Source organism: Procambarus clarkii, chromosome 64, assembly GCF_040958095.1.
Source record: "Procambarus clarkii isolate CNS0578487 chromosome 64, FALCON_Pclarkii_2.0, whole genome shotgun sequence".
Taxonomy (NCBI): Eukaryota; Metazoa; Arthropoda; class Malacostraca; order Decapoda; family Cambaridae; genus Procambarus; species Procambarus clarkii.
In genome coordinates this window covers 2439099-2466424 of record NC_091213.1, presented here as the reverse complement: position 1 = coordinate 2466424, position 27326 = coordinate 2439099, and the positions used below count along the sequence as shown (strand labels likewise).

General features: G+C 46.7%; 1 protein-coding gene across 2 annotated transcripts in view; it reads right to left on the bottom strand.

Annotated features, from left to right (window-relative positions):
* Positions 1–24111, bottom strand: part of LOC123768909 (sodium-dependent glucose transporter 1) — a 39545-nt gene extending 15434 nt beyond the window's left edge. Inside the window, exons 1-3 of one of the 2 annotated variants that reach the window (XM_069309071.1) lie at positions 23821–24111; positions 16032–16168; positions 14878–15125 (exon numbers count right to left, since the gene is read on the bottom strand). In XM_069309071.1, the coding sequence (XP_069165172.1) occupies positions 14878–15051 (174 nt within the window). In that variant the 5' untranslated portion in view covers positions 15052–15125; positions 16032–16168; positions 23821–24111. The remainder of the gene's footprint in view (positions 1–14877; positions 15126–16031; positions 16169–23820) is intronic. The other variant, XM_069309070.1, reaches the window with a different exon arrangement.
* Positions 24112–27326: the final 3215 nt, after the last annotated feature.

Below are 27326 nucleotides of genomic sequence, written 5' to 3'. Positions count from 1 at the left end.
ATAGATATGGTTTTTATGTTTTTGGTTTAGTGGTGTGGTGGTCATTTGGATGCCCCCAGAGTTGACCCTATTGTGATTGTTTTCAGGGTACTGGAGTTGAGGGCATCTTGGGGAGGGGGGGGGGGGGGACCTATGGGTGCTTTTTGCTTCTTTCGATTCTCTGTTCCTACTGTGGGGAAGATTTTGCTACTGAGGGGGTGCTGGGTTTTCTTATCCTCCATTGTGATGTGCATTTGTTTCCTTGGTGGCTTATTTCGGGGTTCGGTTCTGTGTACCGTTCAATGATTTGGCCTCAATTACGGGGATTTCTGTTGCCTCACAATCCTCCGTTGATGGTTCATTTGGAATTATTTTGGTACCTCTCATGGGATTTAAACCTTTTTTTTCCGTGTTGACTGCATCATGCAATCCTTGCTTTTTTCTCATTGGATGACACACCCTCTTTTTCCCGAGGGTTTGGCATAGGTTATCTCAGACCTGGTCGCTTGTTTGGCAGCACATGAAATTAGTTCTCTTAGTTTCACTAGGTAAAATGGCTCATAGTGTCCTGGGAATATTATGTATACCAGTTTTGCCACACACAAAGGACTACAAGGACTTGCTAGAACATCATTCGGACTTGGCTGGGCTTTGGCTCCTCCTCGAGTGCTTCCGAGTTCTCATGTGGAGCCCCATGAGCCTGCCCTGCTCCTCTGTCTTTCAGGGACTTCCGGCTTTCCTTCCCCTTGCTGTCCTACTTGTTCTGCCTAGGCTTGAGGTTTTTTCTGGTTGGTTTCCCTGGACTCTGGATGTAGGTTGGTGCCTTCTACTTCATGATTCCGGGCCTGGCTTGTTTTCATTGTGGGGGCTTCAAGTGCCCTATTTCAGAATTCTCCTCTTCGGCTCACTTCTCACTGCTCGTCTTTTGCTTGGTAGTGCAGGTCATTGTGACTTGGTTGTGTGCCTGCTGTATGTATGTGTAGGTTTCATTTCCAGGCTGGTTTAGGCCCCCAACCAATCTCCATGCGAGTCCAGAAAGCCAGTTCTCCTGGCTTCCTGGCCTTCTTGGGCTCAGGGTCCTGGTGAACCAGCACATCCTAATTGGACCCATCCCACGATTGGACTTGGCCTCATTTGGGACTCTCGGTCAGTATTGTCTGTAATGCTTCGTTGACTTTCTAGACGCTCTCCCAATGGGATGGCAAATTCCCATTTGCTCACTGTGCCTCTAGTTTGATTTAAATAGAATTCACATAGAACAAAAGAAACATTTAAAATTAGCACAAATCTCAGTACAGTACTGAATGCCACCACCAGGAAGTTCGGTGTCCACACACAGCCATCTTCCTTGATCAGTTATTTTGCTGATGTCCACTGAAAAGTAGTGTTCCAGGTCAAACAGACTAGGCAAGCCCCTCTGTTTCAAGTGCTTTGTACTTCGTTCTATATTATAGCTTTTATTTTCACATGCATGTTTTCTAGCTAGCTTGTTGTGTGAGCTTGGCTTTATTATACTTGGGACTGCATGTACTCTGTGTTCCTTCCCAGGGTGCCTGCTAACACCGCCCTTGCACTGACAGACATTTTCTCCCGTGTTCGGGGAGTTCCCCATCCCCCCAGGCCAGGCTACCAAGGTGGAAAGCCTTGCTTAGGGCTATTCACAGATCTTTGACTCCTATGTTTGGGCCACAGGCTAGGAGTGTTGTTTGTTGTGCTGGGGTGCACTGGGGGCTCGCTTCTTTTTTATATTATATTCCGTAGACACCAGTCACAGACTGGTTGTTTTGGCTGCACTGCGTGTCAGCCTTCCAGCGAGCAGCGCCAGTGCCTGGGTGCCCTGCTTTGTTAACTGCCTTCAGACTCTGGTAATCCCCCTAATGGGTATTCGGCATGGTTGGTTCAGCCCACTGAGCCTACACTTGCCATGTGTGAGTCTGAAGAGATCTCATTGGTCCCATACAATGATCATTATTTCTGCCTCCTCCATGATGCCTGTTGCATCATGGAGGACCTCTAAGATCCTGTGTCCTGTGTAGTTTGTTTCCTCTGGGTCTTTACATTGAATGATTTCACTTCCAATGTAAAGCTTTACAGGCAGCTATTTCTTTGCGAGTGAGATTTGCGAGGGTTAGGTGCTGTGATTCGTTGGATATCCTAGAGTTGGCCCCAATGTGTTTAAGAACTTGGATTTGAAGGTGTTGGTGCACTTGGATTAAGTCTGTGGCTCCTCTTCCTTCCTATGCGGGTGTGATTTACCTGTTTCTGATTCGCCCCGCCCCAATTACAGGATCTGGCTCTGAAGCATCTGAGGGTTTTGGAGTCAGGACAGGGATTAGATTTTAGATGTAGCTTTTGCCTTCTCTGATGGGTAGCATCATCCACAGTGATAGTAGATGCAGTTGAAGTCCTGTTTGGGGATTTCAAAGCAATTGTCATTACAACCATCCTGCCACTCTCAGCCAACTCCTTGAGAGAATACCTTTCTGTCCCAAGTGTTGGTCAAGGGCTATGGCTCTACCCCAGGGCCTTCATGGGAAGCTTATCGGGAGCCTGAGGAGCGTACAGAAAATTTCTTTTATTTTGGTTCCGCCCCCCCCCCCCCCTTCTGGAAGAGCTTTTGCTTCAGGGGGATAACCTTTATATACTCCTCCAATATAAAAGAGTATAACTTAAGCTGCTTCCCTCAGGTTTGGTTCTGGGTCCCATTCAGTCCTTGGAATCATCATAATTCCAAAGGGTTCTCTCTTCCTGTGTTTCCTAATCAGTGGCTCATGAGGATTTGTTTCCATACCTCCTGCAGAATTTGGATATCTCTCTCTCATTGATCAACCTGGCTTCTAATGAGGATGGGTTCATCTCGGCTTATTGACTGTGGATGACTACAAGGCACATTTGCACTTAGCAGCAGTCTTGTGAATTTAGGGGCTCTCTGGGTAGTTCCATGAGGATATGGCTTCATTTGGTGCTGCATCAGTTGCAATAGCTTTAAGGCTTGCAAATCCTGCCTTGGTGGTTTTGCCTAAGATGCTTGCCACTCTTGTTAGGGAGGTAGTAACAGAACTTTTCTCAGCCCACCTCGCAGGTCGACAGGCCATGTTGGCCTACTACATTTGTTAGATTTGGCTTAGTGCCTTTACCCTTTTATCCATCTCCCATTTCTCATCTCCTTTTTCTGAAGGTTGCAGTGTCCTAAGTTCTGTCTGCAGTGGCCTTCTCCAGTTGGTCTATTTATCATTCGTTTTTTCTCCGAGTTCTGCCACCTGCTCAGAGGTAGTCTGTTATGGTTAGGACCTTACCTACTGTTGGTCAAGGTTGGGCCAAAGGAGAGTCAAGATTCTCAGGCTGTTGTGCTTCCTGTTACTAGTTCTTTTCTGCTAAACGTTGCAACTACATGTCACTGCAACGACAAACACACTGGCCCCTTCATGATTTGCCCCATTGACACTGCTGAAGGAGAGGGTGTCTTGCTTATTTTGCCACCTCCTATTCTCATGATTCATGGGTCTTTTGGGTAGTTTCCTGCAACCTGTGGTAGAATTGGTCAATCTCTCTCCCTTTTTGGGGCTGTGTTTTCAGGTAAGGTATCCTCCCTGGCCCTGCATCTAGTCATTGTGGGTTGGTTGGACTTGGCCATGGTTGAGTTGACCCTCATGTCTTCAGCTGGTTTCCCAGTTCTCAGTCCCAAAGAGGAAAACAGCTAACTTATGGTACATCCTTGATCTTTCAGGTTTGAACACCTTCATACCCTGTCTAACCTTCTGCATAACCACCTTGGATTTAGTGTGACTGGTTTTTCAGGCTAAAGCTCGGAAGATATTGCTGGATTACAAGAACACATACTGGCATCCCCTTATTCATCCCAGGGTTAGGGACTGGCTAGGTTTTCTAATGAGACATCAGGCTTAATGCTTCAAGGTTCTTTTTTTTTTTGGTTTGAATTTGGCTCCCTGTGTGCTTACTAGATTGGTGTGGGTGATTGTGGCCGAGCTACACCTTGTAGGGGTTCATGTGTTGCTATACCTCAAAAATTGGCTGGTCTCCCAGCCCAGCTGCATTTCAGCAAGCCTAGCATCTGGTTCTTTCCCAGCTTATCAGGATCGGGTTTCTAGTGAACTGCCGGAAGTCGGTTCCATTCCAGTTTCAGACTTGGCTGGGCCTCATCTGGGATTTTCAATCAGTTTCTCTCTCTCTGTCTCTGCGGCTTTGTACTTCCTGCAGCTTTGTCACTGGCTGGTGTTGGATTGGCCCTGGGTGATTCACTGGTTAGTTGAACAGAAGTGGGAGCCTCAACTTTTCCGTGATGTCTTTTCCGTAGTTAGAATTTAGCTCAGGGCATTATTCAAGTTTCTCCAGTTCCATCCATTTCAGCGTTCCCAGGACCAGTGCATTCAGATACCACCCACTCTTCATCAGCTCCTCTCTCACCAGCTTCCCCTTCAGGTTTTTCGGAGTTCAGTTCCATGGCCTTGGCTCTCGGTTGGGACTTCATGACCAGTGTTTACCAGGCCACCCTGAGTCAGTAGTCAAAGCCATTCCTTCCGGCACACAGGACAATGTACAAGTTTGCCATTGTGTCATGGCCTGAGAAGATTTCGACCCCCTCTGGGTTTGGTACCAAGGCACCACTCCAACTGTTCACAGTTTGTTCATTGCCTGAACCGAGGGAAGGTTACTTTAGTCCATTGCCCCGTGGATCTGGATGCTTTGAATAGTTCGACTTCTTAGTTTCTCAGATTGATTCTCCATGTGGTTCACATATGGGGTGTCCAAAATTCTCACAGATGAGTTATCTTGTTTCCATCCCATTTCTTCAGTGGACTATCGATGTCACATCTCTGTTCGATTTGCAAGATATTCAATCCCCCCAAGTTGGACCTCTTTGCATCGGCATTGAACCGTCTTTCCAATGTGGCTCCATTCCCCAATTGCGAGACTCTTGCAGTGGATGCCTTTCAACTGGAATGATCAAGGGGAAGGTGCATTTACCTTTTCTCCCGCAGTTCAGTTGTTGATCTAGATTTTGTCCATTCTGAAGTCGTATTCAGGGAGGGTGACACACTTCTAGCCTGGTGTCTGAAAGCAAGCATTTATCTGCAGCTTTGCATTTTTCAGCAGATTAGAGCAATGATGTACTTTGCTGGTTTGATTTACACAAACTCAATGCATCTGGAGTTTTTTATGCATGTCTGTCACCTTTCGTATGGTGAGTGGGAGGCTGGTTTGTTAGTGCCTCACCGGCATCTTTACTCACGGCAGTTTGAGATTGCCTGGCACTCATTTCACCATTATCTGACTCATTGTTGTCTTTCTTTGGTTTGGTCAGGGCAATCCTATCCTTTTTGTTTTCATTGTCTATCGTTCAGCATCTCGTGCCTAATATAGTCGCCTCTTATCACTCTCCACTAGCAGAGCTGCGGTTGCTTGTGTTCAGTCTTGACACTCCCTCGGCACAATTCCATAAGTTGTCTCAGGCATTGTTTCACCTTTAGCCAGCTCCTGCTCCTCCCGAGTCATCCTACTCTCTTGACTGGATTTTGTTCTCCTCCTCACCTCATTTTACAGTAAGGCAAAGAAGCTCAAAAAAGATTTCCCCTTCAGCTTGTAATATCTTTCTTAGCCACTGAACTGCGCAACACACCTGCAGGCGCTCGACAGGGGAGTATGAAACGCGCCTCAAGGTATTTTTATTTTTCACATTCCATTCAAAACTGGCACGCTGTGACGTGGGTACAAAATGAATGCCTGGCGGGACCCCAGTGATCGTCCGCCACCTCGAAAAAAATTCCAGCATGCCCCGCGGCCGTGGGACGCCTCAGTTTCAAAGCAGCAACCATGTCTGACGCATCGAGCTACGAGCGTCTACGAGCTCCCGCTCCACGGTCACACGCGGTCATGGAAAACGACTCTGAGGAGGAGATACGCAACATTTTGTGTGATGACGGTGCTATGGATGATGACTTAAGACTATGATCCAGAGAAAGACCTTACACAGAGGTCTGATACGAGTGAGGGAGAGACTGAAGTGGATGATGTCGCGAGCGTGTACGGTACACGCGCCTCGCCCGGCCTGCCTCGCCGCCCTGGGTCAACACCGTTATCACCACCACCACCATGTGTGTCCCCTGACACAAGTTAATTCAGTGATAATATAATAATAATAATAATAATAATTTTATTTAGGTAAGGTACATACATAAAGAGATTTTACAAAGTTTGTTGGCTTTATAGATAGAGCTAGTACATACAATGCCTAAAGCCACTATTACGCAAAGCGTTTCGGGCAGGGATACTACTAGCTACAGGGATACTACTAACTACTTTCGGGATACTACTAGCAATGAATCTTTCTCGGGCTTCAGTGACATAGGCTCCGATACAAGTAGTGTGGACGACCCGAGTACAAGCAGCAAGGGTGTTACCAAGCGGGGTTTTGCTGCCTCAGCAACACGTCGCGGCAGGTGGCAGCGTGTCTCGCAGCAACAGGACAATGACGACAGTGGCCCCTCTACATCAGGTGTTCATGGTAGGCCTACAATATGTAGATCAGCCTAATTTACCATACCCTCACGCAGCTCCAGCACCAGACGACGTAGCCGTGTTTTTGGTGCTCGTGGTAGTGTTGGCGCCAAAACCAAACCCCCAGGTGTACTTGTGTGGGAGGATTGTGCCACATTTGTGCCACAAATACCAATGCTATTTGACGCTACCGATGTTGGTGTTACACCATTATTCCCGTATACAGGTGAGGATATGGCAGAAATTGACTATTTCCTGGCGTATTTCGACAACAAATTCATGACCCATCTTGTGACTGAGAAAAACCAACATGCTTACAGCCTCATAGACGCCGGTATTTTACCTGCCTCACGCGATGGAAGGACACCACAATTGACGAAATGTACGTGTTTCTCGCACTGACCATAATGATGAAGCACTCCGAGAAATACGTCATCCAGGATTATTGGAGAAAAAGACAGCCTTGTTCCATCACCCGTGTTCAACAGGTATATGTCACGTGATAGGTTCCTGTTGCTTCTCAGGTGCCCGCATTTCGAGAATAATGCAAATTAGGACAGACACGACAGACTGTGGAAGGTACGGAAGGTGTTCAGTGACATGAGAGGCAAGTTCCGCGATTAATTTGTACCTGCACAGAATGTGGTAATCGATGAATCGCTTGTACTGTTCAAGGGGCGACTGGCATTCAGCAGTACATCCCATCAAAACGCCACCGATTTGGACTCAAGTTTTTCGTGCTGTGCGATTGTGAGACTGGTATCGTCATGGACATGATTCTGTATTCTGGTAAAGATGTCGACATACCAGCTCAAGATGAACACGGGTTTTCAGGCAGTGTCATAAAAACCCTGATGGAACCATTGCTGAACAAGGGGCATATACTGTCCACCGACAACTATTACACCAGCCCCTTGTTGACCAAATACCTCCTTGCCCACAACACCGGCGTATATGGCACTGTGAAGGCCCACAGGAAGGAAATGCCAGTGTTTGGCATAGGTATAGCAGTGGGTGATTGCCAGCTGAACAAGTGTGACAATATGCTCTCAGTGCGGTGGAGGGACAGACGCGAGGTGAATATGCTGACTACGATTCACACCGGTCCCATGTTGGACAATGGCAAGGTCCACTTTCAAATGCACTTCCCCATTTATAAATCAGACTGTCATAGACTACAACGTGAACATGCGCCTCGTAGATAAATGTGACATGATGTGCGGTGCAGTCGAATGTGTGTGGAAGTATGTGAAGTGGACGAAAACGTTCTTTTCCACCTAATAGATGTTGCAGTGCTCAATGCTTCAATATGTACCTGGTAAAATCTGGCAGGAGACCGCAAATACGGACATTCAATGTTGCTATTGTCTCACAATGCTCGTAAAGTATGGCAAGGAAGGCTCTGTTGCACCGTGCGGGGTGTAAGCAACAATGCCACACACAGCTCCAGACAAACTGAGGGGTAACGAGATGTCCGATGTCAACATGCTCGAGTATATGCCAGGCACAGCATCACAGGATAAGGGTAAACGTGCCTGTATAGTATGCAAGAACACTACCCGAAGAGAACAAAAGCGAAGTTGCATCAGCACCTGGTACGTGGAGTGCAAGGTTCACCTATGCCTCGTTGACTGTTTCGCAGCATATCACACACTCGCAGAGTTCCGAGTGTGTTTATTGTGTGTTTATATAGTGTGTAATACTGTACAGTGTGTAAATAGATTGTAAATATACATAAATTAGCATGATACATTGGAAATATGTGCAAGATATGTGTACACATGTATGATGCATGTAACACAATGTCTTTGGACAGTACGGATGTTCTACTGCTATAATATAGTGTGCGTATTCATTAAACATATGATTGGCACGAAAACAAAAAAAATGTATTTGGAACTGTGCGCAAAAAATGAACAAAAATACATTCGTAGCAACTCGTGCATCTTCAGCCGGACACCCTACTGGCCCCCGGGAGCGTATGCCACAGCCGACCAGGGAATGACGACGTCACGTGCAAACAGACCCCATTGCGGCCAAAGTAAGTGCAATTTTGAGGTTTTGTTAACATATCCATACTCGGGGAAGAGTTTTTGACATTTTTGAAAACAAAAATAAAACTTCCAGAGAATTTATTTCCTGAGCACAGGGAGGGTGGAAGAAATTTGGAAGGCGAGCAGCACAGTGGTTAATGCTGCATTTTTGTTGGCTCTTGTCTCTGGCTGCAGGGTTGGGGAGCTTCAGGCTCTTCTTTGAAGACAAGTGGAGAGAGACAAGAGAAGAGAAGACTTCTCTTCGCCATGCTCGAAATGCTGTACATATTAGTGGCTTTAGGCATAGTATGTACTAGCTCTATCTAGAAATCCAACATTATGTTTGTAACTCATTTTGGATGTATGTATTTTTACCTGTATATACACTATCATATCTTATTAAAGTGTTTTGTTTCTTTGGCCCTGGTGGGTGGTTTGTTCATTTGCAGCCTCTTCTGCTCTTATGGCAAAGATTGAGTCGGCTAGCTTTCAGAGCGGTTCATTGGGAACTGACATTTGGTTTGTGCAGCCGAGGGTGCATTACTTGTTGTGTCTGGCGGTGGTTCTTCGCCGCTACCTGCAGGTGATCGGTTCTGCCTCGGTGGACACCTTGTTAGTTGACCCTGTTTCCGTGGTCCCTTGTTCCTAGACTCGTATTTTCGAAGTCATCAGCATTTTCATCAAATTTAGCCAGCCTGTGGTCTACTCTCAGGCCCATGATGTTCACAAGTATGCTGCATTGGCCACAGTCTTCTCCATCAAGTCCTAGGCTGATATTCCAACTCGAGGGGGTTCTGGCAGCCTGGTACTTGGTTAATATTCCCAGTCTGTCTTGTGTTCCCTTGGGCCATGTCTCCCAGCCTAGATTCTTTACTTTGTGAAATGCATTCTTGCTGCCTCTCCTCCTTCTAAGCCCCATTTCTGAGGAGAACCCCTACGGCTCCCTGGAGCTATCGGGCTGATATTCGATATATTAGACCGGAGCCTCAGTCAATGGAGTTCAGCCTACCAGGGACCACATGTCAGAACCTGGCGCCCTCAGAGAGGCAAAGGCAGCAATGGCCTATAGAAACCCCCCCCCCCCCCATGTGGTTGGGGGGCATTCCATGTCTGCCATCGACCGGTGTTGGTACCCAGAAAGGTAGGCATAACAAAACAAACCCCACTTGGTAAGAAAAAGTGACAAAACCAAGCAGGGAGGCAGAACTCCCCCTACAACTTAAGAAAACAAGCTAACAAACAAACATCACACCTCACCACTGCATCGCCTATCGGCATAGCTCCGCCCCGTGACGGCTACCCAAGCCATCCAATTCAAAAGTTGATGCTGTCCGGGGCAGATGTTGACTCTAGCCTCAGATTTCAGTGCAGTTGTGTGCCTTGTGGTGTGTTTCTGCTGTGTGAGGCACAGTGGCCAGGTGTACTTTGATTAGTACTGGGGCAGCAGGTGCTCAGGGTTCTCTTCCCTGAGCGCCCTGCAAGTACTACCCTAGGGTTCCAAGGTTCCCTTCCATAGAACATTCGGGAACCACTTCCATAGGGGTCTTTGCTGCTCGGCTCTTATCCCGCCCTTGGCCCAGCCAAGGTTTTCGTGGCCTTTGTTTGGCCTTGGGTAGGAAGCGGTATTGTTTGCTGGTAGGGGCGCAATGCACAGAGCAGCTCGCCTACCAACGCAACAGCCTGTTTCTGTTCCTTTGGAGATGTACTTTTCCAGGATTTTTCTTTTCTTTTTGTTTCCTTGCCTGGAGGGAGTCTGCCTAGTCTGGCTCTAGGTCCACTTTTGTTGTTGGGTGGCCCTCCTCTAGGCATCAGTGATTGTACATGTTGCAGTTGTTCAGCTTTAAGCAGCTTCTCTTGTTAGCTTGGGACAAGCCGTTTTGCTGTGCCTAGCCTGTGCTTCCCGTAGCAGTCAGCCTATGGGCCCTGGAAAACCCCATTGGAGCTCATTAGACCTATGGATGCATCTTCTGAGTTCCACATTGCCATATGTGAGTTTGAAAGTTGTTGTGTGCCCTTGTCTCAGGTTGACAGTCACCGTTTTTGCCTCCGTTATGCTACCTGTCAAGTCACTGACACATTTGACCTGGAATCTTGCAAGTCATGCTCTCTGCTTGTTCTCCAATATACTCATTCTGATGCTATTGCTATTCAGTTGCTGCAACGCAATACACTAGGTTGGTTGCCCACCCGGATGCCACGAGGCTGCCCCGTTATGGTTATAGGGACCTGGGGGTGTTAGTTGCTTAGACTTTGGTTCAGTCCATGCTCCCTGGCCATTCCCTTGTTGTTCATCCTGCTCCTTCCCCCCCTGCTTCCAGCTCCCAAACATCTGAGGGTTTCGGAGTCGGGGCAGGGTTTAGTTGGTAATAAGACTCGGGCAGCTTTGGGGGCTGCCCCGTTCAGGTTGGGGACGGAGGCAATCGAGTCGGTTCCTCCTGCCAAGGCTTCTGGGCCCAACCAGCATGCCCCCCTTCTTTTCTGTCTTTACCTGGACTCTGCCTTTTCTTCAGGGGTAGAGGGTATGGAGAACTGCTCTGTCCTTGGTCAGGCCTTGGGGGATCCCGAGGCTGGGGAAGAGTTGACCTGGGATAGAGTTAACCTCCTTTGACCCTGTCAGGGTATTGGTGCCCTCTTTGCAGGGCTTGTTGTTTCAGGGGAGGGGGGGGAATATGATTTGGGGTCGGCTCCCGGTTTCCTTGGGTTCCTCGGCTCCCTCTTTACAGAGGTTTTCTGCCTCTCATATCTCACCTAAGTAGATTCAGGAGGCATTTGCTGGTTATCTCCTGTGAGACCCGGATTCTGCCTCTCTGATGGACCCCCATCCTCGCTTGAGTTCGATTCTTCTTCCATTTATTGGGTGCATTTGGAGGTTCTGGAGTCTTTCTGGCTGGCAGACTGCTCTTTCTTTTCGTTGGGGGTGTGGCATGGGTTCTGTCGGACCCGCACGCTTGATTAGCGAGAAACTTTTATTGTTCCGCAGGTTTACCTGGGGAAAGAGTTTGAGCATCTTAATCCATGCATGTTCGCCCCTGTGCTTCCTCGGGACATTGGCCTTATGCAGTTGCACGTGCAGGTTTCTTTCTTTTCGGCATCCTTGGTCACTGAGGATTTGAGTGACCTTGAGTATTTGTCCTTGGTCTTGCGTTTCTTTTCTCTTCTTGGGCCGTCTTCGTCCTGGCTCGAGGAGGATGTGGAGGCGTTGAGTGCCAGGCCTCCGTCTGGTGCGCTGACCTTGGTGGCACGTGCATCAAGGAGGCGTGATTGTTCTTTGTTTCTCGCCTTGCGTGCCATCAGGCTGTGCTCTCTCTTCTTTTGGAATCCGCTGGGGCCCCTGGCTCTTAGGTTTTGTCCCCGTTTTGTCCGTTGCTGTTTGCAGAGATTGCGGTCAAGCAGTTTCTGCAGGCGGCTTTGTCTAGTTGTCATCCCATGTCGGACTTGTTGGTTCTCTGCGGTGGCCATTCTTGGCCTTCTCGGAAGGGTCGTGCCAGGGCTCAGGGCTCTGCTGGTTGAGGTGGGCCTTTGGTGCCAGTTTTGGAGCAGACGTTCTCTGATTGGCTCAGTGATCGCTCTGCTCATCAGCTGGCTTCTCGCAAGGGGAGTCGGCCTTTTTGCAGTTTGTACCATTGATGGGGTAATGGGGTGGAGGCTCACACTTGGTCCCACGATTTGTGGGCATTTTAGGTCGTCTACACCAACCTGTGGGTGGGGGGGGGGGTTCACGGCTCGCAATCCAGCATTTTTTCCCCACACTCGTCGAGTCATCTCTGAGTGGGTGCGCTTGGGCAAGGTTGAAACAACCCATCACTCAGGCGAGTTTCCTGCCTATTTTCAGTGCCAAAACAGGACTGTGCAGATCTGTGGTTCATTCTGGACTTGTCCAGTCTGAACCCCTGGATTCCTTGCCCCTCCTTTTGGATGACCACTATTTCAGGTCCAGTTTCTCTTGGAGCCGGGTGCCTGGATGGTGTCCCTGGACCTCAAGAAAGTGTATTGGCACATTCCTATTCATCTGGGGTTCAGGGACTGGTTAGGTTTTGTGGTGGGGCATTAGGCTTACCACTTTTGTTGCCTTCCCTTTGGCTTGAATCTGGCACCTCACGCGTTCACGCATCTTACTCGGTCATGGTGGCCCGTCTGCATTTGCTAGAGGTTCGTGTTCTGGCGTACCTCGACGACTGGTTGATATGGGCTCCCAGCCAGTCTGCTTATCTGTTCGCCAGGAGTGTGGTTCTTTCCCAGCTCGCCTGTTCAAGTTCCTGGTGAGCTGGAGGAAGTCCCATCTGGTTCGATCCCAGGCTCGGACCTGGCTGGGTCATGTGTGGGACTTTCGGACCGCTTCCTTGTCTCTCCCTCCTGAGATTTTGCTCTGGCTGCAGTCCCACCTTCAGCCTGTTTTAATGGGGTTCCCAGGTCACTCAGCAGCTGCTCGAGCAGTTGTGCAGGAGTCTGAACTTTGCCGTGCTAGTTTACCCGCCTGGTCGGGTCTGGCTTCAGGGTATGTTCTGGTTTCTTCGGGGTCCTCCCTTCCGCCTCTCTTGCGATCGCTGGGTTCGGCCTCAGGAGGGCCTTTCATCGGCTGCTGCATCGCCATCTTCCTTTTTGGGTTTTTCGGGGTTCAGTGTTGTGACACCTACCCGAGCCCTCTCTTGATGTGTTCATGGATGCCTCATTTCTCGACTGGAGTTTTGTGACCAGTGCTCACAAGGCCAGCCCTGATCCTTGAACAGGGTGCTCTCCTATCCCTCTTCTCCTCAGTTCATGGTTCAGGATTGTTTCTCCAAGGCTCTTTTTCTGTTGGCATTGGCCTTTGGGAGTCGGGTGGGGGAGCTTCATGCTTTACTCCGGCGCAGGGGTTTCTGCTCCATCAGTCCTGGTGGTAGGTTAGTTCGGTTACAGCCGTCGCCTTCATTTCTGAAGAACAAGACGACTGCTTTCCAGTGGGCCCCTTGGGTCATTAATGCTTGGTTGGTCAGGCCAGGGGTACATCATGTGTTGTGTCCGGTTGCGGCTCTTCGTCGTTACCTGCATGCTTCAGTTTTTGTGGCTGGGGAATGTGCTCTGGGTTGATCCAGTTTCCCTCATTCCCTATTCCAGGGTTCAGGTCTCCCAGGATGTCTGCAGGATTATCAAGTCTAGCCAGCTTGCTGTCTATCCTCATGCCTATGACGTTAGGAAATTTGCTGCTTTAGCGTTTGGCCGACATTCGGACACGGGGATTTTGGAGGTTGAACAGGGTCCTGGTCGTGCGTTATCTCGTCAACATTCCTGGTCCTAGTTGTCTGTGCGTGGCTTTGGGTCCCAGGTTGCAGCCCATTGTCTCCACTTCGAATTAAGGAGCGAATGTCATCCACCTCCAGGGGTAAGTCCCTATATTCCTTATCTTTGGTGACGTAGCTCCAGAAATCCGTATTGGCTACCCCTCAGAAACCAGCACTGAATGTAATGACACCCCATTTTCTGGATGACCCCTGGATGCTCCTTGGCAACCCTCCCTTTGATCGGCGATTCCGTTTTCTTTTTAATGCTTAGCTATCGAACTGGATGACTTGGGTAGCTGGCACTGGGGGTCCAGAGCTCCCCCCTCCCCCTGGGAGGGGGAGGGGGGCATCATCCAGAAAACATTAGTGAATGTAATGAAATGCCCCTCTCTGGATGATGTCTGGTAGATCCCAACTCCATTCCTCCCTACTAAGTTAATTGATTTATCAATGTGCTGGTCGTTAATTCCAGTGTCCAGATCATGGAAGATGGCCGCATGCGGAAGTCCGGCTGCCTGGTAGTGTGGCATTCAGAACAGTGTTTCACTAACTTTTAATGTTTCTCTTTTTCTGAGAATCATTTGCAGAGTTGTTTGGCAGTTTCGAGGACTTGGTCTATGTTAATGCTCCAGTTGTATGTAAAGCTTTGCTAGCTTCCTAGATGCTTTCCCAACGTGGTGGTGATTTGTCACTCGCTTTCTGTGCCTCTGCGAGGAGGGGTCAGATTTTGTCTCCGATCAAATAGAATTCCCACATCCGTTGTGATCCATTTGCACGGAGCAATTTCAGCAAGATAGCTTCAGGGAGTCACTGAGGTTTATCCAGAAAGAGGCACTTCATTACATTCTATTTTTTTTTTATCAGAAATCAATAAAGATAAATGTGGGGAAAAAGTTCTTTTAGCTCCAAACCTGCAAGAAATGGATTAAATTTCCTTATTATATTAACTAGTCCAAATGTTGTAATAAAGTAACTTACATTCAGAGCAAACCAATACAACCTGCTCACATTTACCCGGCTGCACCTCGCTTTCCTAACATTTCAACAAAAACCATGTACTGTACTTGACGAAACACATTAAAATCACTTACCAATCCAACAAAAGCCGTACACAGGAATACTGTCCTAATAAACAGCATAAATGTTGGTAAAAATCCCACTGTGGATTGCTGACGAGACCGTGGCATCTTTCCACCCAATAAGCCAGCTTCATCGAAAACAATATCCTCTTCGAAAGGATCATTGTCTTCAGTGTGGTCTGTCATAGCAACCCAGCGTCTGAACTGTCGGTAAATTGTGAAGTGGACCGATGACTATTTCTTTCAAATCTGAGGCTCAGCTGTAGAAGAAAAGCAATTGTTTATTATACTGTTATATAATACAATAACTAATATTTTAAGTTTGATTCATTTTGTTGTCGTGGACATTAGGCTTATATCAATGACCCCTTTGGTCAAACTACAGTACTGACCTTCCCAAGGATGCAACCCCACAACCATTGACTAACTCCCGGGTGCTTATTTACTGCTAGGTGAACAGTGGCACTAGGTGAAAGGAAACATGCTCAACCATTTCTGTCCCACTCAGGATTAGAACCCTAGATTCCCAATTGTGAATCAAGACCTGTTACGGCCCTGACCGCTTTGTTGTATATGGGAGCCAGAATCTTATGGGATTTGTATACCTATTGTTTATATAGAGAATGTGAGGGACCATTAGATTATATATATTTTAATGTGATAAGCCATGATTGTTGTGAGAATATGTTGAGACTTATATTATGGAAAGTATAGAGCTAGTTATGCAGGCTTGGTTTAAGAAAGGAATGTTTCTATAACTGTTGGAATAGCTAGACATTTTGGCTTGTAAAGATGGGCTGTGTTAGTTGCCAGACACAAGACCACTTGATGCTCCCATCTAGATACACTCTGGTGATATGTTGTGCAGTGTATTGAAAAGCTAGGATTTTATATTTATACTAAGAATTGATTAGCGGCAATTAAATATTGTATTAGAGTTTGAGTAAGTGCTTACTGGAGGATTAGTTGGGCCGAGCGAGGACCCAGAACGCTGGGGTGCAAGTAGTGGTGTGTGTTTATTCTCACCCGAGCACAGTTGGGGCCGGTCAGCTTGAGTGGCATCTTCATTTTTACCTCCTATTCTAACTTCACAAGGCTTTATTACTAAGGTAAGTACCACTCTATATTACAGTAGTACATTCCACCCTTCTGTTCAAAGTAATTACCTAAGTGTAGTTACAGGATGAAAGCTGCACTCTTGGTGTCTCGTCTTCCCAGCACTCTGTCATAAAATGCTTTGAAACTACTGACGGTCTTGGCCTCCACCACCTTCTCACCTAACTTGTTCCAACCATCTGCCACTCTGTGAAAGTGAATTTTCTTATATTTTGTTAGCAGCTTTGTTTAGTTAGTTTAAATCTATGACCTCTTGTTCTTAAAGTTCCAGGTCTCAGGAATTCTTCCTTATCAATTTTATCTATTCCCATTACTATTTTGTAAGTAATGATCATATCGCCTCTTTCTTTTATCTTCTAGTTCTGGCATATTTAATGCCTCTAATTTCTCCTCGTAGCTCTAGTCCTTCAGTTCTGGGAGCCATTTAATTGCATGTCTTTGCACCTTTTCCAGTTTGTCGATGTGTTTCTTAAGATATGGGCACCATACAACCGCTGCATATTCCAGCTTTGGCCTAACAAGTCATGAACAACTTGTGAATGGCTAGTTGCCCCTTAAGGGATCGTAGACTTTACCACTAGTTGCTATTATGTGAATCTTATCTCCTGCCTATGTGAAGTCTGAGAATTAACGTAAAGTAGATATGGTAGAGTATTGCGACGTACTTGGGGGTGTATAGCGTTTAATGAATAATGTAAGTTTTTAACTGGAGTTTACTATCCCCCCGTTTCACTAGGATTAGGCATCTGCACCTAAACTGCAAACTATTTTTATATCTAATTTTGAGAACTACCCTGGGAAATTCTCTTTGGGCTGGGCCTAACCCCCTCTAGGTAGTACTCCCTGTACACTCTTTGTACACTAATAGCCCACACACTATAACAAGACCAAACCCAACTGTATTATCACGACCCTTTTTTATAAATGTTTGTGTAGGCATTACATTAATACATAACTCTCACTCCATTTTCAGGTCACAAATTAGAACACATTCGAAGACCAGAATGCTTGTGATGTGCAATGATACATAAATTTAACTTCAAAAGTTCATATAGCACAAAAAGAATGTAATGCAAGTGTTCAACAAAATGCTAAGAATGCAGAGGGCACAAGGATTAATGGGAATTAACCTTGCTAAATTATATTTGAGTAAAGTCCATCATATACTGTACATACAAGTTTTTAAAAACCGTCATTTCATGCAGTCCAGTAAAATAACAAAAAATACATGCACTGAATGTGTTGAAGTATCTCTCTCTGGATGAGCCCCTGTAGCTTCCTGAAGCTCTCTTACTGACATTGCTCCTAACAACTAGGTCACATCAGATGTGGACTTCTTTATGGCATATGTGGGACCAGAGCCAGAACATGGTCCCCCTAAACTATGTCAACAAATGAGTGACACTCTTGAAACTAGCTCAAATGCATTACATAGTACCAAACTACCAACACCCAGGAAGCCCAGAGCCCCCAAAGATTCCCAACACTCCCAAGTCACTTCTGGAGCAGCTGTGAAAACCCACAACCACAAACCAATGATCCGGGTAGGGAGGGAGGGTGCCAAACAATCACTGGAGCTCATCCAGAAAGAGGCATATCATTACATTTGATGCTGGATTTTTGGGAAAGTCGCTTGTTGTGCCCTGAAGCTAACCAGATAAAAACCCAAAGGACATACCAGGAGACATATATACAAAGGAGAGACGGCAGGTACTATGGCAAAGGCGAGACAACCAGCCGAAAGAAATGACCCAAGGCAACAGAGGAACGATTTGGCCCAGGAACAGTGACCAGAAAATGGGCCGCCAAGACTCCATTAGGCCTCCAAAACCCCCGTGCATGAATGTCAGCCCAGGACACATTGGTCAAGACAGCTGCAAGCAGAGCATATATCCCAACATCATGGGCACAATGACAGCTCCACCAATGCTGGATGTTATGAAGCAATTGTATTAGGTGCTGGCCAAGAAATAACCAAAACAGAATGGAAAGCACAACCCAGCAGAAACCCAGCAGATGATGGAGGGGACAGAAATAGGTCAAATAAGTGCCAAGCAATGTCATACTTCCACCTCAAGGACAAACACAGGTGGAACACCAGTAACTCAACCAATCGCTTGCCAGAGAAATGGAGAGAGAGACGCATCACAAAGTCCAGATGCAAGGAGCCAAAGAACTCTCTGAACTAGCAAGGTATGCTACTGGATCAATACTAAAAAAGACAGAGCTGCAAAAAATTCCCTGGTTTGGACACCAAGCAAGAAGAGCAGGAACCAAGGAGCCAGAAGGACTAGCTTTTCCTTGTATGACTCCAATCTGGCAAAGACCCAGAGCAACAACTGAACTGCGAAAAAAAAGGTAAAGGAAATTCTTCTTTCAGACCAATTCTTCAAAAGGTCCGATAAACATGAACAAGAAGCTATGGTTTCAAACTCAATAAACCACAATGGAGGACGGAAAACACATGCTTTTTTCACTAATACCTGTAGTTACAAACCCATGAAACTGCCTACCTACTGAAGCCAAAAATGCCAAAACACTGTTAAATTTAAAAATCCAGCTAGACAAAATCATCAAGACACTGGGGAGGGGGACCTTCGACTAGATGCCAGCTTCCTGTTCTTGTCGAGGCCACCAAGACAGTGGCCCTTAGCTAAATTCAGGTTAAATTCTGGTAAATTCAGCAATATTCCCTGCTTGATACCTGCTTGAAGGGGTTCTAGGAGTTCAACTCCCCAAGCCCAGCCCAAGGCCAGGCTTGACTTGTGAGAGTTTGGTCCACCAGCTGTTGCTTGGAGCGGCCCGCAGGCCCACATACCCACTACAGCCTATGACACACTATGACACACACACCCTATGACACCCCTCCATCACCAGAGTACCCTATGACACCACTATGACACTCCCTATGACACTCAATAACTATACTGATTCTCCATTTTTCTGGGGGCATATAATATTCTAGGCTTTATTAATGTATATGTTAATTACATCAAAATATATTGGCTTGTACATAGGCTTCAATACTCCATGACCTACAAGACACTGGAAGCTATTATGATAATATGAACAGCGATATCTCGGCACTGGAATGGCTCCGAACTCGAACAGTTTGGCACTCTTTAGTCGACACTTCCTTTTAGTCGACCGGTTGCTCAGCATTCAACCCTACAAATGTGTGTCACAACACACGGCAGCTGAGGAATTGTTTTCAGAGGAGAAGGGAAGGGATGATGTCCCTAGCTGTGTCAAACCACGTTATTAAACCTTTTAAATAACAATGCTATGTCTCACTATAAAAACCATTTTAAAAAGCTGGTAAAAACAAATATCACTGGACAGGGGGAACTCCCCTGCCAAACAATAACATTTCTCCTCCTCTTCACCACCTTCCACAAACGCCCTCAACTCTCTTAAAAACGACAGGTAAACCGAGAATCAATTTGCATTTATTTCCCTATTTATTGCATTTAGGTTTTCTATATGATTTATACATGATAGGCTTGTAGTGTTAAAGTTAAATTCAAGTAAAAAATATCTACATAGTTTTTTGGGTCTAGAATGGATCAATCCAGTTTACATTATTCCTGATAGGAAAAAAATTGTTCGGTACTCAAACAGGTTGGCACTTGAACAGCCTTCTGGAACAAATTAAGTTCGAGTACCAAGAATGTTCATGTATCTTTGCTCGAGCTTTAAATATCTCCATGGTAAAGAATTTAAAATAAAATTTGTACGTCTGTCTTTCAGACATAAAACATTTACATTTATTATTATTCTTAGATTAAGGACCTGCCCGAAACGCTGCGCGTGCTAGTGGCTTTACAAGACTGTAATTACCATAATTGTATCCTCACATTCCTTATGTACATTCTTGTATATGCATAAATAAATAAATAAATAAATTAATGCATGTACATGAAATAACCATTGTTCTGAGAGAGTTCACTGCTTGGTCAATCATTCTATGCAGGCTTAGAGTGTGGCAAGCGACAAAAAAACAAATTTGATTAAACTTACTGATACCTTCGGTTTTATATACTTTATTTATATACAAAAGGTCCACTGGGTTATGAGACTACATAACACTGGTGTTAAAGCATTACATTCTTGCAAAATTTGACTACTACAAGAATAGCATTTTGGGCAGGTCCTTCATCTAGGTGATGAACTTTAATAAAAATAGTAAGTATTTTAACAAACTATTTACTTAAACTATTCTTCTGGTAGAGGTTCTATATACTGTACAGTATAGATTATATTTCCATCTTTCTTTTGACATAAATAATTAATGCTTATTAAGTTATCAAAATTGTTTCAACAGTTTTCTTTGGGCACTCATCTGTTCCAACACAGTTGCACATTTCTGAAATCCTATACATGGGTTAACCTTCAGTTGGGTCAGATTCCAATAAGGTGCTGAACACCCACAACAAGCTTATCTTATCTTGAGGTTATCTCGAGATGATTTCGGGGCTTTAGTGTCCCCGCGGCCCGGTCCTCGACCAGGCCTCCACCCCCAGGAAGCAGCCCGTGACAGCTGACTAACACCCAGGTACCTATTTTACTGCTAGGTAACAGGGGCATAGGGTGAAAAAAACTCTGCTCATTGTTTCTCGCCGGCGCCCAGGATCGAACCCGGGACCACAGGATCACAAGTCCAGCGTGCTGTCCGCTCGGCCGACCAGCAAGCTGACTAGCTCCTGAGTATCTACTTACTGCTAGGCAGACAGGAGCATGAGGTGATGGGAAATGAGCCCAACCATTTCTGTCTCGCTCGGGATTCAAACACAGAATTCTTGAACAAGAGTCGAGAACGAACTCGACTGTACTACTGTGATCCTTATATCAACAATTACAGTATATCACTATATCAACGTCACATTACATCAACTTATATCAACAATAATAATAATAATAATAATAATAATAATAATAATAATAATTTTTATTTAGGTAATTAGGTACCCATCAATTAGGTATTTAGGTAATATTATATTATATCAATATCATAACTGTAGGTTATGATAATATTATTATAACTGTACCTACTTGATACCTGCTTGATGGGGTTCTGGGAGTTCTTCTATTCCCCAAGCCCGGCCCGAGGCCAGGCCCAACTTGCGAGAGTTTGGTCCACCAGGCTGTTGCTTGGAGCGGCGTGCAGGCCCACATACGGTAGGTAGTAACTGGGTGATTGTAACCTATCCATAGCTCCCCACTGAATGGGGGGGGGTGCAGTGTATAGGATAAACATATAAATTGCGAAACTTGCTCTCCACATGTCAGTTGCGTAATTTAGAAACAGTCCTTGCAGCGCTGTGGTAAAATACTCTCCTGGCGCTTCGTAAGCGCTTTGGCCTGGGTTCGTATCCTAGCCGGGGAGGATTTACTGGGCGCAATTCCTTAACTGTAGCCTCTGTTCATCCAACAGTAAAATAGGTACCAGTTGTTAAACGATTTGGCAGGTCGTATTCCGGGGAAAATTAGGATTAAGGACCTGCCCGAAATGCTATACGTACTATTGGCTTGGCTTTACAGGAATATAAGAACTCTTGTTTAAATAAATAAAAATAAAAAATAAAAACTGTACTTGTGGTGGGTCTCGAGCCCATTGTTGATGTGACGATGTGCATTGAATTTTGTAACTCATCAAGACTGTAACTTGCTTAGCTAAATAAATTGTGGGGTTCAGTCCCTGAGCCCATTATGTGCCTCTGTAACCCTTTCCACTACCACCCACAAGATGGGTATGGGGTGCATAATAATTGAACTAAACTATCAATATCAACTTTATTATCAAAACATCAACTAATTGATATTATTGATATTGACATCATTGATTTTATTATATATATAAACTTATAACAACACAATATTATTGTTGATACTGTATAATAACAATGGGTTCGAGAGGGACCACAGGTACGCTCTCAAGCTATACCTCGAGACTGTCACATTGTTTACATCAACATACATGGTACAGTGATACATGGTTTACCTTATCACATCGGAACACCCGTTTGTAGTATCCATCTGATTAGGTAAACCATGTATCGCAATACTATACTATATGGGGTAAAATATATATAAAACTAAACTAATTCAGTGCTGTAATGACAACCACTGGTGCCGACCCCTGCGAGCCACCCCTAGTGCTGACCCCTGTGAGCCACCCCTAGTGCTGACCCCTGCGAGCCACCCCTAGTGCCGACCCCTGCGAGCCACCCCTAGTGCTGACCCCTGCGAGCCACCCCTAGTGCTGACCCCTGCGAGCCACCCCTAGTGCCGACCCCTGTGAGCCACCCCTAGTGCCGACCCCTGTGAGCCACCCCTAGTGCCGACCCCTGTGAGCCACCCCTAGTGCTGACCCCTGTGAGCCACCCCTAGTGCCGACCCCTGTGAGCCACCCCTAGTGCCGACCCCTGTGAGCCACCCCTAGTGCCGACCCCTGTGAGCCACCCCTAGTGCCGACCCCTGCGAGCCACCCCTAGTGCCGACCCCTGCGAGCCACCCCTAGTGCCGACCCCTGCGAGCCACCCCTAGTGCCGACCCCTGCGAGCCACCCCTAGTGCCGACCCCTGCGAGCCACCCCTAGTGCCGACCCCTGCGAGCCACCCCTAGTGCCGACCCCTGCGAGCCACCCCTAGTGCCGACCCCTGCGAGCCACCCCTAGTGCCGACCCCTGCGAGCCACCCCTAGTGCCGACCCCTGCGAGCCACCCCTAGTGCCGACCCCTGCGAGCCACCCCTAGTGCCGACCCCTGCGAGCCACCCCTAGTGCCGACCCCTGCGAGCCACCCCTAGTGCCGACCCCTGCGAGCCACCCCTAGTGCCGACCCCTGCGAGCCACCCCTAGTGCCGACCCCTGCGAGCCACCCCTAGTGCCGACCCCTGCGAGCCACCCCTAGTGCCGACCCCTGCGAGCCACCCCTAGTGCCGACCCCTGCGAGCCACCCCTAGTGCCGACCCCTGCGAGCCACCCCTAGTGCCGACCCCTGCGAGCCACCCCTAGTGCCGACCCCTGCGAGCCACCCCTAGTGCCGACCCCTGCGAGCCACCCCTAGTGCCGACCCCTGCGAGCCACCCCTAGTGCCGACCCCTGCGAGCCACCCCTAGTGCCGACCCCTGCGAGCCACCCCTAGTGCCGACCCCTGTGAGCCACCCCTAGTGCCGACCCCTGTGAGCCACCCCTAGTGCTGACCCCTGTGAGCCACCCCTAGTGCTGACCCCTGTGAGCCACCCCTAGTGCCGACCCCTGTGAGCCACCCCTAGTGCCGACCCCTGTGAGCCACCCCTAGTGCCGACCCCTGTGAGCCACCCCTAGTGCCGACCCCTGCGAGCCACCCCTAGTGCCGACCCCTGCGAGCCACCCCTAGTGCCGACCCCTGCGAGCCACCCCTAGTGCTGACCCCTGCGAGCCACCCCTAGAGCTGACCCCTGCCAGCCACCCCCTAGAGCTGACCCCTGCCAGCCACCCCCTAGTGCCGACCCCTGCGACCCACCCCTAGTGCTGACTCCTGCAAGCCACCCCTAGTGCCGACCCCTGCAACCCACCCCTAGTGCTGACCCCTGCGAGCCACCCCTAGTGCTGACCCCTGCGAGCCACCCCTAGAGCCGACCCCTGCCAGCCACCCCCTAGTGCCGACCCCTGCCAGCCACCCCCTAGTGCCGACCCCTGCGACCCACCCCTAGTGCTGACTCCTGCAAGCCACCCCTAGTGCCGACCCCTGCGACCCACCCCTAGTGCCGACCCCTGCGAGCCACCCCCTAGTGCCGACCCCTGCGACCCACCCTCTAGAGGTCCCCGACGACAGACATGACACACACACAGCCTCACCTGGACAGGAGACACGAGACATGAGATACAAGGCCTCGCTCAGCAACACAGCAGCTGAGGACAACTCAGCAGCAGCAGCTGACGACGACTCAGCAGGTGACGACAACACAGCAGCAGCAGCAGCAGCTGAGAACGACAACACCTCCACCAGACCCTGGCTGATAACGTCGTCTGCTTGAGCTCCTCGCCCACACGCCCACACTTCAACCTTTCCTCCTCTAATCTCTCTATTATCAAATATATACACAAAAAATACAGCCCTGTATTAATTTTGTGTGTTGTTGAACATTTTGATAAGAACGTACTTTATTTTCTCCCCGTGATAATTCGATCCTAAAGTCGACTTTGAAAATCCGAACACGTTCCTGCAAATGAGACAATAACAATGATAATACAATATTAATGTTACTTTTGTTCATGTTCTTGTTCATGGTATGATATTGTAATATGTTTTTTGACTTTCACATAGAGAGTATATACAGTAGTCTTTTTACTTAAGCCTTTTCTAGCCAATTATATTATTTTGTCGGGGCACAGGCAGCCTGTGTCTATGTAAATTTACATGGATTTACCTGAGGGCACTAACATACTAGTGGCCTCGATTAGGACAGGAAGCCGGTAGCTTGTCAAAGCCCCCCCCCCCATTTGCCCTGGTGATTTTTTTTCAAGCTGGATTTTAAAGTTCAGCAGAGTTTTGGCATTTACGGCCTCGGCGGATAGGCGGTTCCATCCCTGGAAACACAAACCGTAACTGACCCTATTTTCCGCTTGTTACAACTTGTAATAAAGTTGTTACATCTTGGGTTAACGTGTTTATGACGTATTAGAACGTTGTTACAACTTGCTATATTGGTTTTTATAATGGGTTAGGTGTTAAAACTTGTTCGAACGTTGTACCAACGTCGTAATTTCGGTGTGTGTTTGGCGGGATGGGTTTATAACCCTGTGAGTGAAGCAGCATCTCCTGTTCTCAGTCCTACATTGTTGCTTGAAGACAAACTGTTGTTGTTGTTAAAGATTCGCTACCTGGAACAAAAAGTTCAAAGTAGCACGGGCTATGGTGAGCCCTCATTAACCGAAGACAAACTAATGTGAAGAACAGAAGTTTATCTCAATCTCAGGCAAAACTGAGCACAGTCTCCACTGTTCTGTGTGTTTAGCGAGTATACTATATACTTCTTGAGGTGTTCTCAATGAGGGGAGGGAATTATCAAGGAAGAGCGTCAAGTCATCACGACTATATAGCACTTGGAAGGGGTCAGGATAAGGATTTGGGATGGGACGGAGGGAAGGAATGGTGCCCAACCACGTGAACGGTCGGGGATTGAACGCTGACCTGCACGAAGCGAGACCGTCGCTCTACCGTCCATTCCAAATGGTTGGGTGTTCTTAATAAGTATAGTTGTAAATGTAATAATGCCATGTTAGTTGAACAGCTGGTGCTTATCGTAATGAGATCTGTTTCTTATTTTTGTAATACAATTATTTGTAATAACTTTATAGTTGAGCATGAAAGATGTTCTCAGGTGTTGTAAAGCAATGTAAACATTCAGGATTGGTCTGTTATTAATATGGCTGATGTCAGCTGTGATCAATACCGACAGTAAGGGATGTGTGGGAGCACACTACTGAGAGAGAGAGAGAGAGAGACAGAGAGAGAGAGAGAGAGAGAGAGAGAGAGAGAGAGAGAGAGAGAGAGAGAGAGAGAGAGAGAGAGAGACAGAGAGAGAGAGACAGAGAGAGAGAGAGAGACAGAGAGAGAGACACAGACAGACAGACAGACAGACAGACAGACAGACTTGGTAAGAAAAGGCTGGGATTTTGAGGAGATGGATATTCAGGGCTGTGAAGGTTTCAGTGACTACATAGCAGGTACTGTAACAAATGGAGGGAAAAAAATTATAGTCGCAGTCATATACAATACAATACAATACAATTTTATTTAGGTAAGGTACATACATACAATAAATATTTACAAGGATTGTTTGACTTATAGGTAGAGCTAGTACATACAATGCCTAAAGCCACTATTACGCAAAGCGTTTCGGGCATGATAAACTTAAATGACAAGCTTAATACTAATTGAGCATAATGAGTAGAATGAAAACAAGAAATGAAAACATAGATGAAAAAGCAGCACAAATACAATTATGTCGACAAACAGCGCTCTTTAAAGAAAAAAACAGACATTGGTTGACAATAGAAGGGTAAGGTAGGTTACAGGGAATTTATTAGGTATAGCTTCGCTTTTAACTTAAACTGGTTGAGAAAGGTACAGTCTTTAACATGGTTGGGAAGGTCATTCCACATTCTGGGCCCCTTGATTTGTAGAGCATTTCTAGTTTGATTAAGTCGTACTCTAGGAATATCAAAACTGTATTTATTTCTGGTGTGATGCTCATGGGTTCTGATACAACCTTCTATGAAGCTTTTGAGATCAGGATTGGCATTATAGTTTAGCGTTTTATATATGTATAATACACATGAGAGAATGTGCAGTGACTTAATGTCTAACATATTCAGAGATTTAAGTAGGGGTACCGAGTGATGTCTGGGGCCAGAATTGGATATTGTCCTAATAGCAGCTTTGTGTTGAGTAATTAGAGGACGTAAGTGATTTTGGGTAGAAGAGCCCCAAGCACAAATACCATAGTTGAGATATGGATAGATAAGGGAGTAATAGAGTGTCACCAGGGCAGGGCGTGGTACATAATATCTGATCTTAGAAAGAATGCCCACAGTTTTTGAAACTTTTTTTGATATGTTTAGAATGTGTCCCTGGAAATTAAGCTTGTGGTCAATGAGAATGCCAAGGAATTTGCCATCTAATTTGTTACAAATTTGGGTATTGTTTATTTTGAGATTTATTTGATTAGAGGATTTATTGCCAAACAGAATATAAAAGGTTTTGTCAATGTTAAGGGTGAGTTTGTTGGCAGTTAGCCACAGATGGACTTTATTTAGCTCAGTATTTACTGTGGCATTTAGAGCAAGGGGATCAGGACTGGAGTAAATGAAGGTTGTGTCGTCAGCAAATAGAATTGGTTTGAGGTGTTGGGAGGCATTTGGAAGGTCATTAATGTAGATGAGAAAGAGGAGAGGGCCAAGTATGCTGCCCTGGGGAACACCAATGTTGATGGGTAATATATAATCCACCACCAAATGACAGAAGACCTAGACAGGAATATGATAGAAACAACATGGCCACCATTAACATAATAGAAAGAGCAGCTTCTGTTGCTAGCAGGAATGGATCTGGACTACTAATTATGAGAGACTTCAACCATGGGAAGATAGATTGGAAGAACAGAGACCCGCATGGAGGACCAGAAACATGGAGAGCTAAGCTGCTGGACGTGGCAACAAGAAACTTTCTAAGCCAGCACACCAAAGAACCAACAAGAATGAGAGGAGAAGATGAACCAGCAATGCTTGATTTGATATTTACCCTAAATGAATGGGATATAAGGGAAGTTAAGATGGAAGCGCCCTTGGGAATGAGTGAC